The sequence below is a fragment of the Salvelinus alpinus genome, chromosome 2, assembly GCF_045679555.1.
Source record: "Salvelinus alpinus chromosome 2, SLU_Salpinus.1, whole genome shotgun sequence".
NCBI classification, from domain to species: Eukaryota; Metazoa; Chordata; class Actinopteri; order Salmoniformes; family Salmonidae; genus Salvelinus; species Salvelinus alpinus.
The window spans coordinates 34,701,983-34,717,504 of NC_092087.1; the positions used below are offsets into that span (position 1 = coordinate 34,701,983).

At 41.3% G+C, this 15,522-nt stretch overlaps 1 protein-coding gene across 2 annotated transcripts in view; it reads left to right on the plus strand.

Moving 5' to 3' along the window:
• Window positions 1-15,522, plus strand: part of LOC139559456 (S-adenosylhomocysteine hydrolase-like protein 1) — a 62,425-nt gene that overhangs the window by 20,061 nt on the left and 26,842 nt on the right. For both annotated transcript variants that reach the window (XM_071375507.1, XM_071375508.1), the window contains exons 2-4: window positions 10,982-11,093; window positions 11,179-11,322; window positions 13,569-13,669. In XM_071375507.1, the coding sequence (XP_071231608.1) occupies window positions 10,982-11,093; window positions 11,179-11,322; window positions 13,569-13,669 (357 nt within the window). The remainder of the gene's footprint in view (window positions 1-10,981; window positions 11,094-11,178; window positions 11,323-13,568; window positions 13,670-15,522) is intronic.

Below are 15,522 nucleotides of genomic sequence, written 5' to 3' on the forward strand. Positions count from 1 at the left end.
CTCCCAATCCATCCCTCCCTGCCTAAGGACTCACATTGGAGGAGCATAGAGTTATAGCTTCTGCTGTTTTAAAGGAATTAATCTCAAATCTCAGTTACTGAGCATGCAAGCTCCCTGGTTCTTGGTTAAAAAAAAGAGAAGCTTCTGGTTTTGGAATCAGTGTCCTGCAGGCACAGGTGACAGTGGTAGATACAATCAAAGCAAACATTTCCATTGGTGATTCTCTGTAACCTGTCACTATCCACCCAGGTCCTCACCTGCATGACATGTGGAGGTATGCGCATTCTACCAGAACTGTGTGACCCAGACTCAATCTTCAGGAATAGGTTGCTACCGCTGGAATTTATGGGAACACTGCCAACTTGGCACTTGTCCTGCCTCTAGACAGCAAAACCAAAACTAAACTTAAGAAATCAATGCTCACTATTATACTGTTTGTGTCAGACACCCTAAGTAATGTGTGGGCTGCAAATATTAAGGATGTCCTTTGTTTGCAGGTGTCTGTGGCTCGGTGTATGTCTGTTTTTAGTCTCTACAATGGTCCATCTGAGACAAGGGACCGAAGACAATTACATTAGCGGGGCGGCAGTTAGCCTAGTGCATTGGACTTGTAACCGAAAGGTTGCAAGATCGAATCCCTGAGCTGACAAGGTAAAAATCTGCCCACTGTTAACTGCCTGTCATTGAAAATAAGAATTTGTTCTTAACTGACTTGCCTAGTTAAATAAAGGTAAAATAACATTTGCATAATGGACTAAATACCACTACAGTTTCCACCACTGTTAACCTTGAATAGAGATTTATCGATTGCATTTACATGTTTGCGCTTTGCCATGCCCTATAAAATCCATGTTGCGAAAAACGGAACAGTGTTAAAAAAAAAGGTGTTCTTAACTGACTTGCCTAGTTAAATAAATAAAACATTTAAAATGTTTTGGAAAGTTCATTTTTTCGGGCTTATTTTAAAATTGATTAAATAAAAATTGTTCCTCATCAATCTACAATCTATCCCATAATGACAAAGTTTTTGGAAACATTTTATAATAAAAATAATTTAAAAAAACTTATTTACATAAGTATTCAGACCCTTTGCTATGAGACTCAAAAATTTAGCTCCGGTGCATCCTGTTTCTATTGATCGTCCTTGATGTTTCTACAACTTGATTGGAGTCCACCTGTGATACATTTAATTTATTGGACATGATTTGGAAAGGTACACACCTGTCTATATAAAGTCCCACAGTTGACAGTGCATGTCAGAGCAAAAACCAAGCCATGAGGTCTAAGGAATTGTCCGTTGAGCTCAGAGACAGGATTGTGTCGAGGCACAGATCTGGGGAAGGGTACCAAAACATTTCTGCAGCATTGAAGGTCCCAAAGAACACAGTGACCTCCATTCTTAAATGGAAGAAGTTTGAAATCACCAAGACTCTTCCTAGAGCTGGCAGCCCGGCCAAATTGAGCAATCGGGGTAAAAGGGCCTTTGTCAGGGAGGTGACCAAAAACCCGATGGTCATTCTGACACAGAGCTCTAAAGTTCCTCTGTGGAGATCCTTCCAGAAGGACAACCATTTCTGCAGCACTCCACCAATCGGGCCTTTATGGTAGAGTGGCCAGACGGAAGTCACTCCTCAGTAAAAGGCACATGACAGCCTGCTTGGAGTTTGCCAAACGGCACCTTTGGCCTGAATGCCAAGCGTCATGTCTGGAAGAAACCAGGCACCGCTCATCACCCAGTCAATACCATCCCTACGGTGAAGCATGGTGGTGGCAGCATCATGCTGTGGGGATGCTTTTCAGAGCCTGGGAGACTAGTCAGGATCAAGGGGAAACATGAAAGGAGCAAAGTACAGAGATCCTTGATAAACCTGTTCCAGAGCGCACAGGATCTCAGACTGGGTGCGAAGGTTCACCTTCCAACAGGATAACGACCCTAAGCACACAGTCAAGACAACACAGGAGTGACTTAGGGACAAGTCTCTGAATGTCCATGAGTGGCCCAGCCAGACCCCGGACTTGAACCCGATGTAACATCTCTGGAGAGACCTGAAAATAGCTGTGCAGCGACGCTCCCCATCCAACCTGACATGGCTTGAGAGGATCTGCAGAGAAGAATGGGAGAAACTCCCCAAATACAGGTGTGCCACGCTTGTGGCGTCATACCCAAGAAGACTTAAGGCTGTAATTGCTGCCAAAAGTGCTTCAACAAAGTAGTGAGTAAAGGGTCTGAATACTTATGTAAATGTGATATTTTTATTACATTTGCAAAAATGTCTAAACCTGTTCTTGCTTTGTCATTATGGGGTATTGTGTGTAGATTGATGCGGGAAACTATTTAATCTAGTTTAGAATAAGGCTGTAACGAAAACTAAATGTGGAAAAAGTGAATGGGTCTGAATACATTCCAAATGCGCTGTAGATGGTAAGTAAGGCTTTCCCAAAAACCTTCTCAAATAAATGTTAACTACAAAGTAGCCTATTCCTACCTGGCAGAATTATATTATGATTATTTGCGTCAAGCCATTGGCCATTTGGTTAGCAAACTCTGCAATCACATGAGTGCTACAGAGACACCGCTAACCAAACAACAGACTCTGGCTGGTGCACACTTGCATTAAAGGGTCATTTTTCCCCAGACCTCAAGTGGTCTCCTGGTGTGGTTTAGGCATTGTTGTGGACTTAGAATGTCCAATTTGGTTGTTTTTCTATTTAAAAAGTTAGATTTTTTGAGAGTGAAATCCTAAAAACTGAAAATGGAAACCTGGAAAACTAAATGAAGAAAATGGAATTTGGGGAATTTTATTTTATAGGCCCTACCTATTGGTACTTTATCCTCTATACCGACACAATTGTTTGGGGAATGTTCTTGTGCAAAATGGTTAGAGCAATTTGCCATTGATGAGTGAAAATCAAACAAGACCTTGGTCTGAAGTTCATTAATGGTCCCACTGCCCTCAAACCACGTAAAGACCCTCTGGCATGCTAACATTCAGTACATATCCAGCGTCCCTCTCTGGCCTCCAGCCGCAGTTTAACATGCTAATGTTCTCACTGGATTCTTCAAATACTGGGGAGATTATCCCACATTAACCTCTGGCTCTGTTTAGACCTCCCCAGTAACTGCATGTAGAATGAAGAGTGGGTCAGCCAAGCATGTCTTGGCTATGAGAGGGGTCACTGCCAATGAGAGATCTTATAGGTCACATCACTGCGCTCTATATTCTTCTGTAAACTGGTAATCTCTGTATACCCGTCACAAGACCCACTGGTTGATGATTATTTATAAAACCCTCTTAGGCCTCACTTTCCCACTATCTGAGATATCTACTGCACCCCTCATCCTCTACAAACAACACCCGTTCTGCCAGTCACATTCTGTTAAAGGTCCCCAAAGCACACACATCCCTGGGTCACTCATCTTTTCATATTGAGGCCTTTTGGTTGTAAATTAGAACTTGTTCTTAACTGACTTGCCTAGTTAAATAAAGGTTAAATAATTAAAATATTAAAATATTAAGGTTGTAGTTTTCAAAACACTGGGAGCTATCAAAGACCCAAGAAGCTATAGGACCTTTTTGCTAAGCATAGGCTACTTGTGTACATCCTGAGCAGAAAGAGGTTTGTATCTTGGCATTGTTGTGTTGTGTGACTTGGGTGACGTCTTATTTTGTCATGATTCATAACACATTACCTGGAAATGTGACACCACCAGCACACATGCACAATCCCTGTGATGAACCAGGTGTTTCTCATGTGAATCTGGGTTTTGTTATTTAAATATTAGTTTTTTTATTTCTATTTGGTTTTTGTCCCATTTTTTTATTTAAATTTAGTTTCAATTAGTTTTCAGACTTGATTTACTAGTTTTTATTTATACTGAACAACAATATAAATGCAACATGCAACAATTTCAATGATTTTACTGAGTTACCATTCATATAAGGAAATTGGTCAATTTAAATAAATACATTAGGCCCTAATCTATGTATTTAACATGACTGGGCAGGGGCACAGCAATGGGTGTGTATGGGAAGGCATAGGCCCACCCACTGGGGCTCAAGGGCCCGGCCAATCAGAACAAGTTTTTCCCCACAAGGGCTTTATTACAGATGGAAATACTCCTCAGTTTCATCAGCTGTCCGGGTGGCCGGTCTCAGACGATCCCGCAAGTAAAGAAACCGGATGCTGCCAAATTCTCTAAAATGACATTGTAGCCGGCTTATGGTAGAGAAATTAACATTCAATTACATGGCAACAGCTCTGGTGGACATTCCTGCAGTCGGCATGTCAATTGCACTCTCCCTCAGCTTGAGACATCTGTGGAATTGTGTTGTGTGACAAAACTGCACATTTTAGAGTGGCCTTCTACTGTCCCCAGCACAAGGTGCACCTGTGTAATGATCATGCTGTTTAATCAGCTTCTTGTTATGCCGCAGCTGTCAGGTGGGAGGATTATATTGGCAAAATGCTCACTAACAGGGAATTAAACACATTATTGCACAAAATGTGAGCGAAATAAGCTTTTTGTGCAAATGGAACATTTCTGGGATATTTTATTTCAGCTCATGAAACGGGACCAACACTTTACATGTTGCTTATATATTTTTGTTTAGTATACTTTGATTTAAAAACATTTAATTACATTTTTATATTTAGTTTTAGTGTTGGGGACAGAAAGTAGCCAATGCGTGGGAGGCTAAGAGCCATTTGTAGGCCTATGTTTTGTTTTGGGGGGGGGGGGGGGTCACTTCGTGCCACTGTGGGGCAGTAATACATAAGGTGGTGGACCATAGACTTGGATAGACATAACATCTGTATCTGTGTCTTGATAGCGTCTGTCAGAGCATGTGCAGGTACATTGAGGCCATCTCCATCTTGAAATAGTCAATTTCCTTCTTCACAAGTAAAACTCATTGGCTGATCCATCCTGATGACTCTGCTGTCATAAATTAAACCGGGTCATCAGTTCATGCCAACCGGGTCAGGAGGGATTAGCCAATGAAGTTGGAAGTCCCGCCCAGTTGACTAAATCAAAATGGTAACAGTTCTCAATGGTGCTGACCATGCTAGCACAGGCTTTTGGACACTAATGGTTTCCTAACCCTCTCCTAGGCACCCCCCAGACATTTCACTTTTTTTTTTACCTTAAACTGGCACACCTGACTCAATTAGTCCTCAAGCCTTTGACTAATTGAATAAGGTGTGCAAGTTTAGGGTGAAAACAAAAATGTGGAATGTCTGCGGGGGGCCTGAGGAGAGGGTTGTTGAAACCCTGCTAGAGGACTCCATATATCTTCATGGCCAGGACATACAGCACCAGTCAAAAGTTTGGACACACCTACTCAGTCAAGGGTTTTTCTTTATTTTTACTATTTTCTACATTGTAGAATAATAGTGAAGGCATCAAACTATGAAATAACGCACATGGAATCATGTAGTTACCAAAGAAGTGTTTAATAAATCAAAATATATTTTAGATTCTTCAAAGTAGCCACCCTTTTGCCTTAATGACAGCTTTGCACACTCTTGGCATTCTCTCAACCAGCTTCATGAGGTAGTCACCTTGAATGCATTTCAATTAACAGGTGTGCCTTGTTAATTTGTAGAATTTCTTTATAATGCATTTGAGCCAATCACTTGTGTTGTGACAAGGTAGGGGTGGTATACAGAAGAGGGCCCTATTTGATAGAAGACAAAGTCCATATTATGGCAAAAACAGCTCAAATAAGCAAAGTGAAACATTCCATCATTACTTTAAGACATGAAGGTCAGTCAATAGGGAACATTTCAAGAACTTTGAAAATTTCTTCAAGTGCAGTTGCAAAAACCATCAAGCACTATGTTGACTGGCTCTCATGAGGACCGTCACAGGAAAGGAAGACCCAGAGTTACCTCTGCTGCAGACGATAAGTTCATTAGAATTACCAGCCTCAGAAATTGCAGCCCAAATACATTCTTCAGAGTTCAAGTAACCGAAACATCTCAAAATCAACTGTTCAGAGGAGACTGCGTCAATCAGGTCTTCATGGCCGAATTGCTGCAAAGAAACCACTACTAAAGGACCAATAAGCAGAAGAGATTTGCTTGGTCCAAGAAACACAAGTAATGGACATTAGACCGGTGGAAATCTGTGCTTTGGTCGGATGTTCCAATCGCCATGTCTTTGTGAGACGCAGAGTAGGTGTTCGGATGATCACTGCATGTGTGGTGCCCAGTGTGAAGCATGGAGGAGAAGGTGTGATAGTGCTTTGCTGGTGACACTGTCTGTGATGTATTTAGAATTCAAGGCACACTTAACCAGCATGGCTACCACAGCATTCTGCAGCGATACGCCATCCCATCTGGTTTGTGCTTACTCGGACGATCATTTGTTTGTCAACAGGACAATGACCCAACACACCTCCAGGCTGTGTAACCCAATTGAGATGGTTTGGAATGAGTTGGACCACAGAGGTGAAGGAAAAGCAGCCAATAAATGCTCAGCATATGTGGGAACTCCTTCAAGATGGTTGGAAAAGCATTCCAGTTGAAGCTGGTTGAGAGAATGCCAGGAATGTGCAAATCTGTCACCAAGGCAAAGGGTGGCTACTTTGAAGAATCTAACACTTTTCTGGTTACTACATGATTCCATATGTGTTATTTCATAGTTTTGATATCTTCATTATTATTCTACAATGTAGAAAATAAAGAAAAACGCTTGCATGAGTAAGTGTGTCAACTTTTGACTGGTACTGTACATTTGGTTATGTTTCAATTCTAAATCAACCCTAATGTGACTAGGAGGATAAGCTGGTGCAATAGATATTGTGGAAAGACACTCTCTTTCTCATGTTTACACCAATCCATAGTTTTTTTATTAGTAGATGTAAGATGAATCAAGTACTTTTTATCTGACAAAGAGAGGAAAAAACAACAAATTATGTCATGGCACATTTAACATGTTATGTTTATGTAATATTAAACATGTATATCTCACTATCCCTTTCAAATAGGGTTAATAAAAACATAGGCAATACAAAGTTTCTTCACATATCTATCAGTTCAGAGAGGTGGTCATTCGGTTTCTCAAGCCTGATGACAGTTTGGGAACGCTTGGGATGCAGGGGCAGAAACCAGTGCCACAGTGCGGATAAACCGCCATCCTTGCCTGCCAGAACTGGAGAGGTGAAGCCGTGAACATGCCCCCATTTACCTCTTCCAGGTATTTCCACAGATCACACGGGACACTTAATGTCCTGCCAGGTTGACCCTCCGGCTGGACAGTGACCTCAGACACAATCTTTGATGCGAGGAAGCAATTTTTCTGAATCAACGTTGTCAAGATGCTTGCTGAATTTATCGTGCTGGCATCTTCCTGGGGTCCTGCTGCTCCACGGCTGTACTCTCTGAATTTGCTGAAGTACAAAAGACTCCGTTTCCCTCATCAGTGGCTCCATTTCGGTTGAGCGAAGTGCCAGAGAAACACTTGGGTTCATTAGGAAAGCTGCTGCAGGGTTGGTTCGAAGATGTCTGCAAGAGGATTCAGTATGCAGTGGTGTAAAGTACTTAAGTAGTACTTTAAAGTATTACAAGCATTTAAAGCATTACAAGCATTTCATAGGTGTCAAAGGCTTTTATTGACAATTACATGAAGTTGATGCAAATAGTCAATATTTGCAGTGTTGACCTTTCTTTTTCAAGACTTCTGCAATCCGCCCTGGCATGCTGTCAATTAACTTCTGGGCCACATCCTGACTGTTGGCAGCCCATTCTTGCATAATCAATGCTTGGAGTTTGTCAGAATTTGTGGGTTTTTGTTTGTCCACCCGCCTCTTCAGGATTGACCAAAAGTCCTCAATGGGATTAAGATCTGGGGAGTTTTCTGGCCATGGACCCAAAATATTGATGTTTTGTTCCCCGAGCCACTTAGTTATCACTTTTGCCTTATGGCAAGGTGCTCCATCATGCTGGAAAAGCCACTGTTCGTCACCAAACTGTCCCTGGATGGTTGGGAGAAGTTGCTCTCGGAGGATGTGTTGGTACCATTCTTTATTCATGGCTGTGTTCTTAGGCAAAATTGTGAGTGAGCCCACTCCCTTGGCTGAGAAGCGGGATTCATCAGAAAAATTACTTTACCCCAGTCCTCAGCAGTCCAGTCCCTGTACCCTTTTCAGAATATCAGTCTGTCCCTGATGTTTTTCCTGGAGAGAAGTGGCTTCTTTGCTGCCCTTCTTGACACCAGGCCATCCTCCAAAAGTCTTCACCTCACTGTGCGTGCAGATGCACTCACACCTGCCTGCTGCCATTCCTGAGCAAGCTCTGTACTGGTGGTGCCCCGATCCCGCAGCTGAATCAACTTTAGGAGGCGGTCCTGGCGCTTGCTGGACTTTCTTGGGTGCCCTGAATCCTTCTTTACAACAATTGAACCGCTATCCTTGAAGTTCTTGATGATCCGATAAATGGTTGATTTAGGTGCAATCTTACTGGCAGCAATATCCTTGCTGTGATGCCCTTTTTGTGCAAAGCAATGATGACGGCACGTGTTTCCTTGTAGGTAACCATGATTGACAGAGGAAGAACAATAACACTCACACCTGTGTTAACGAGAGAATCACTGACATAATGTCAGCTGGTCCTTTTGTGGCAGGGCTGAAATGCAGTGGAAATGTTTTGGGGGGATTCAGTTAATTTGCATGGCAAATAGGGACTTTGCAATTAATTGCAATTCATCTGATCACTCTTCATAAAATTCTGGAGTGTATGCAAATTGCCGTCATACAAACTGAGGCAGCAGACTTTGTGAAAATTAATATTTGTGTAATTCTCAACTTTTGGCCACGACTGTACATTCCTTAAGAAAATATTGTAATTTTTACTCCATACATTTTCCTTGAATCCCAAAAGTACTCTTTACATTTTGAATGCTTAGCAGGACAGTAAAATAGTCAAATTCACGCACTTATCAACCGAACATCCCTGGTCATCCCTACTGCCTCTGATCTGGCGGACTCACTAAACACACATGCTTCGTGTGTAAATTATGTCTGAATATTGGAGTGTTTCGACTTTTACTCAAGTAGATTTTTGCTGGGTGACTTTTACATGAGTAATTTTCTATTAAGGTATCTTTACTTTTCCTCAAGTATGATAGTTGGGTACTTTTTCCACCACTGTCAGTATGCATGCGCAGCGCTTACGCAGTGACTTCAGGAAGACCTGTGCCAACTGTTTTGCAACACTAGTTCACTGCAAGTGTTCCTCAAGTTTAAAAATGCACAGCACCACATAAGACAGCAACTGGCTGTCAGTTTGAAGTTGGTCGTTGTGGATTTCGAACGGCTCCAACAACTTCAGAAGCTGCTCTAGCTTGGCTCAGTCACGCTCCGTGCTTGCCCTCAGATTTCTTCCCTTTTATCTAGTGATAGTGATGCACAAGCTAGACCTATTTGAAACCTCGGCATCTACTGGCAGTATTTACCCGTCAGATTCAGAAGCTCGAAAACCACATTCGAAATAAAGCTTAAACCCCATTTTTAGATTTTTTTTTTACGTTTAAAAGGGAAAAATGAAACAATTTGCTGGTTTTATGATAATCGTTTCGGCATAGTTTGTTTTTTATTTCTATTTCAGTTTACTAACATTTTTCCAATTTTAGTTTTTTTTTTTGTTTCAGTTTTTGTTAACTACAATAACCTTGAAGAATTACTGTCTTACCTCAGTGAGCCACGAAATTCCTCGTTTTGAAGAACTTTACTGGAAGCTGTGCCACGACATTTTCCACCACATGGGCCAGCCCCCTAGCAATTCGAGTTCTTGCTAATGAGCTTCAACCCCTTGCCATTTGAGTGACTGCTAGTAAGATGTACACACAGCAGAGCGAGAGAGCGCAATGATTTGGTGCACATATGATGTAGTACACCATTATCGGGGACCACTTTTGGCTCGTGAGTGCTACTTTCATAACTACTGGCTAAAAAGTATACAAAAGCACCAGAGAATCTCTTTACGACCCATTTTTATTTCTAGTGTATAGCAGGGCTCTTCAACCCTGTTTCTGGAGAGGTACCCTCCTGTAAGTTTTTGTTTCAACACCAGTTGTAACTAACTTGATTCGGTTTATCAACCATCTGATTATTTTAATCCGGTGCGCAAGATTAGGATTGGAGCAAAAACCTACGGGTAGCTCTCCAGGAAAAAGGTTGGAGAGTCCTGCTTTATAGGCCTATTTCGTGTTCCTCAAACTATAAAACTGGCCAACTGGACACACCATGGAAATTGTACTTGGAATAATAGCCTTGCCAGTTCAGTGGAACTCTTATTTCTTATTTCTATGCTAAGCCACTTCTAAGGTGCAAGACGTCACACACCACTAAAGATGGCTTTTGAACTTTTGAAGTTCCTCTGATCTGGCAAGGCTATTATTCCAAGTACAATTTCCATGGTTTGTCCAGTTGGCCAGTTTTATAGTTTCAAAGTGACTTCACTTTTCAATTAACAGCAATATTTTTGGTCACATAACACGTTTATTTTGGATTCCGTGCAATAAATATAGAAGCTCACCTTTTCAAGATAGTACACTGACACACATCAAGGTAATCCTAGTAACTATCACACTTCACTCTCTCCACTCCACTTTAAGACAAGGCTGCATGTAAACAAACTAGGCCACAAGCACATACCCAATTCAGCTCCAAAAGCACACCACAGTGGTTTATCTGTGAAAGCATTCAAAATTCATGTGCTCTCTCAGAATAAGGAATTGGTTTATTTAGTATATATTTAGTATATATGCATGTCAAGGCTGACATGCATATATACTACACCCATGATGTACATATCTATTAGCAATGGAATACCATTAGGCTACTGTTACATGGAAAGTATTGTTATTCTTATAGGTGTAGGGTGATTTCTTGTGACCAGATCTTCTAATCTTTTGATCCAGATTTCAAGTGAATTGAAGTTAGGGATGTATAAATTGTACTCTCTTTTGCTCCTTCAGCAAATCCAGTTTGTGGAAGACAAGCAAGAGTTCAGCAGGTTTCCTACCAAGGCAGGACGACGCTCCCTGTCTCGATCGATCTCTCAGTCATCCACCGACAGCTACAGTTCAGGTACTATACACACACAAACACACAGCTATGTATGGATTGCTTGACCCCTTTCTTGCTGACTTTTCCCATCGGTCTGATTTCCCAGCTGCATCCTACACGGACAGCTCTGACGATGAAACTTCACCACGGGACAAAACACAGCTCAATTCCAAGGGCACCAACGACTTCTGTGTGAAGAACATCAAACAGGCCGAATTTGGTCGCCGCGAGATTGAGATTGCAGAACAAGGTAGGATAACATGGTTCTGTGACCTGTCACCTCTCACACAAAGAACAATACAAGACAATCAGTGACCAGTGATAAACCTCAACATCCCAAGGGTGCTCCCAGGTATAAGTACTGGTTGTTGGTTATTTAAAGCATCTTCTTGAAATGTGCTGTCTTATGGCATGAATCTCTTAGGCGACTCAATGGGTAAGGGTCTTAGATCCTAGGTAATATCGGGAAATGTCAATTAAACCACTACTGGCGTCAACCAGGTTGCAATGAGCAACAAAGACATTTCTGTGAACAAGGGACAGTAAAGTATATCTACATCTAAATATTGCTCTTGCCAGGACTTTGGTCTGTTACGTGGAAATGTACTAGAGTCTCACCCTCCAAGGCAAGGATTGGCCAAGTCAGATTGACAGAGACACTGATTGGAGGGGAGAGTCTGTCATAAGAAAGAACAGCATCGCTCAGTTCTGTGCATAACTGAAATACTCTAGCAGCTAGAGTCTAGCTTGTTATCTGTATTAAGCTTATTATTTAGATTTAGATTGGTTGAGGTCAATCTGTCTGCAGATATGGCTTCTGCTCTTAAGGGATTCAGAAATGACTCCTGTGTCGTATTATTAGGCTTTTCTCTGGTTTTGCTGATCAGTCATTCAAAGTGCAACTACATCACATCAGAGAGAGAGAAACATATTGAGCTCCAAAAGCATTGGGACAGTGACACATTTTTTGTTGTTTTGGTTCTGTACTCCAGACTTTGGATTTGAAATTATACAACAACTATAAGGTTAAAGTGCAGACTGTCAGGTTTAAGTTGGGTATTTTCAACTATTTAGAAATTACAGCATTTTTTGTCATTGGCCCCATTTTAGGGAACCAAAAGTATTGGGACAAATTCATGTGTATTAAAGCAGTAACATTTGTAGTAGTTGGTCCCATATTCCTAGCACGTAATGATTACATCAAGCTTGTGACTCTAGAAACTTGTTGGATGCATGATGAGTGAGAAAGTTAGACGCACACATATCATAACCCCAAGACAGGCTAACCCCTCACCATTACAATAACAGGAGAGGTTAGCATTTTTTTTGGGGGGGGGGGGAGTAGGATATTTATACCTCGAACTTTCTCCCTCATCATTATTCACAATTCATTCAGGATTATCAGTAATCATGGTAGCATCCCACATTAATTTAGAAGTGTTTATAAAATTGACTCCAGAATGATTATTCTTTACCATTAATTTCTATTGGGCACGTAATAATCTGAAACACAACCAAAACAAATAGCAGAGTAGAGTCACAAACTTGATGTAGCATGCAATGACCATGAGAATGGAACCAAATACCTACCTATTTACTACTTTAATACACATATAAGTGAATTTACTTTTGAACCCGTAAAATGGGGGGGAGCCAGGGACTATGTACAAAAAGTGCTGTAATTTCTAAATGGTTCACCCGGTATGGATGAAAATACCCTAAAATGAAAGCTGACAGTCTGCACTTTAACCTCATAGTCATTGTATAATTTCAAATCCAGAGTGGTTGTGTACAGAGCCAAAACAATAAAACATGTGTCACTGTCCCAACACATTTGGAGCTCAATGTATTATGCAGAAAGATCTAATATTGTTTACAGGTTCAGACACCTTTGATGAAGTTCTCATTCTATCATTCTTGTGTTTAATTTCAGACATTACTCCCCAAATAATGTAGATTCGATGTGTTGTCCTTGACCTAAATGTTTTGTGATATGCAGCATTGCAGGTCTGACGTGGCTGTTGTTACAGACACAATGTACAGCCATCCTTTGCTGGAAACAGGACATAATAAATTGAGCACTGGGATTAATTGTTACAGTGTAAGGATGAGTAAGTGTATTTTATTGGTGTCGCGTTGCAGCTTAATCTACACCCATAACACTGTCAGCACAACCCCAGAGCTTGATATGGAGTGTTCATCCTCTAATGAATTGGCAGGTTGCAAATGGCATAGCTGATTTTAGGGCATTTGCATTTATGGAGCCAAGAAGGTTCTGATGCAGGAAATTCTTAGAGACCCTCAATTAGGAGAGATATTTGTGGGAAGGTCTTTATAGTCAGACCACTTTTCTGGTGTCTACTCTGAATGTGGCTATCAAGTTTTGGGATCTCTTTCTCTCCCTCTCTCTCGCTCCATCTCCTTTGCTCTCTTTATCACCCCACTTTCTCACTCCCTTCTCTCTCTCTTGGTCACTTGCTCGCTCTCTCCTCACAGATATGTCAGCATTAATCTCGCTCAGGAAGAGAGCCCAGGGAGAGAAGCCACTTGCTGGGGCTAAAATCGTTGGCTGCACTCACATCACCGCCCAGACTGCAGTAAGATAACTATCCCTGTCTTACCTATCATAGTGCCAAGGCTACACGGGGATCTTTCTCCTAATGAAGTAGGATTTGAAGGTCACAGAGGCTTCTTCAGTAACCAAGTTGGCTCTGTTGTTTACACTAACTTACACTGTCTCCATTACCCAAGCTTTGCTGCAGTGAAATATCTCTCCCTTACTTAGGCTACATACCCAAATATCAGTGCCATGACTGCAGTATGATATTTCTTCCAACAGTATCTCTACTGTACCTAACCACCACTGCTCTGCTACATTTTGCTCTGTGACTAAAAATGGTAGCTGGCTCATCTCATGACAGTCCATAGATAATGCACAGTGTCTCTAAAGCCTTGTTCACATTGGCGGTTTGAAGTGACTCGAATTCTATTTATTTGCATATCTGATTTGAATCTGTCCTTTTTCCTGCAGTCTGAACAGCCAAAAAGCACATGGAATCAGATATTTCAAGCCACATTTCAAACCACCTTCGTATCTGATTCCTGGCCATGTGACTTGTCTGAACAGTCAAATCTGATTTATTTGCCCTGAAGTGGTTTTTAGACTGTTATTCAGCATATCTTTTCGCTTGCTAGATACTCTGTTGACAATTTGACAAGAACATGTGGTAGCTAACTAGCTTGTTAATTGTTTACAAACAAATTAGTGAATGTGCTAGAAGCTAAACAGCTACCTAGTTGGCCGAATGCTGTGGCTAGCCTAAAATCTTATCCTTTGAGGCTTTAAAAGTGTTCTTTCCCTAGGATTTTGAACATTCAAAGCAACTGGGAAATGTCCATGGCAGGCATTGTTGTCACCTTAGCATGCTACATAACTTCTGAGTGATAGGAAGCACAAGCGCAACCACCGATCAGCCTACACCCCAGCACGCTCACACATGTTGTTACTTTGACAACTAGTGTAGCCTTGTTCGCAAATGACTGCTCTCTGGACTCACATCCGATTTGGTCACTTGTAACTTACTGTTTGGAAAGTCAGTAGTCCCAAATATATTTGAAAAACAAAACTGATTTGAGCATTAAGGCCTGCAGCGTGAACAAGGCTTTATACCCCGTTAGTGTCTAAGATTTAATAAGCAGATGGAGTATATTGGTGCTGTTAATATGCTATTATATAAAATATATTATATATTTACAGTGTCAGTCAAAAGTTTGGACACAGCTACTCATTCAAGGGTTTTTCATATTTTTTTAAACTATTTTCTACATTGTGGAATAATAGTAACACCATCAAAACTATGAAATAACACATATGGAATTATGTAGTAACCAGAAAAGTGTTAAACAAATCAAAATATATTTTCTATTTTAGATTCTTCAAAGTAGCCACCCTTTACCTTAATGACAGCTTTGCACACGCTTGACATTCTCCCAACCAGCTTCACCTGGAATGCTTTTCCAACAGTCTTGAAGGAGTTCCCACATATGCTGTGCACTTGTTGGCTGCTTTTCCTTCACTCTGCAGTCCAACTCATCCCAAACCATCTCAATTGGGTCGAGGTTGGGTGATTGTGGAGGTCAGGTCATCTGATGCAGTACTCCATCACTCTCCTTGGTCAAATGGGCCTTACACAGCCTGGAGGTGTGTTGGGTCATTGTCCTGTTGAAAAACAAATGATAGTCCCAGTAAGCGCAAACCAGATGGGAAAAATCCCAAAATCAAACATTTGGACTCATCAGACCAAAGGACATATTTCCACTGGTCTAATGTCCATTGCTCGTGTTTCTTGGCCCAAGCATGTGTCTTCTTCTTATTGGTGTCCAGGCCTGATTCACGCAGTCTCCTCTGAACAGTTGATGTTGATGTCTGTTAAGCATTTATTTGTTGCTG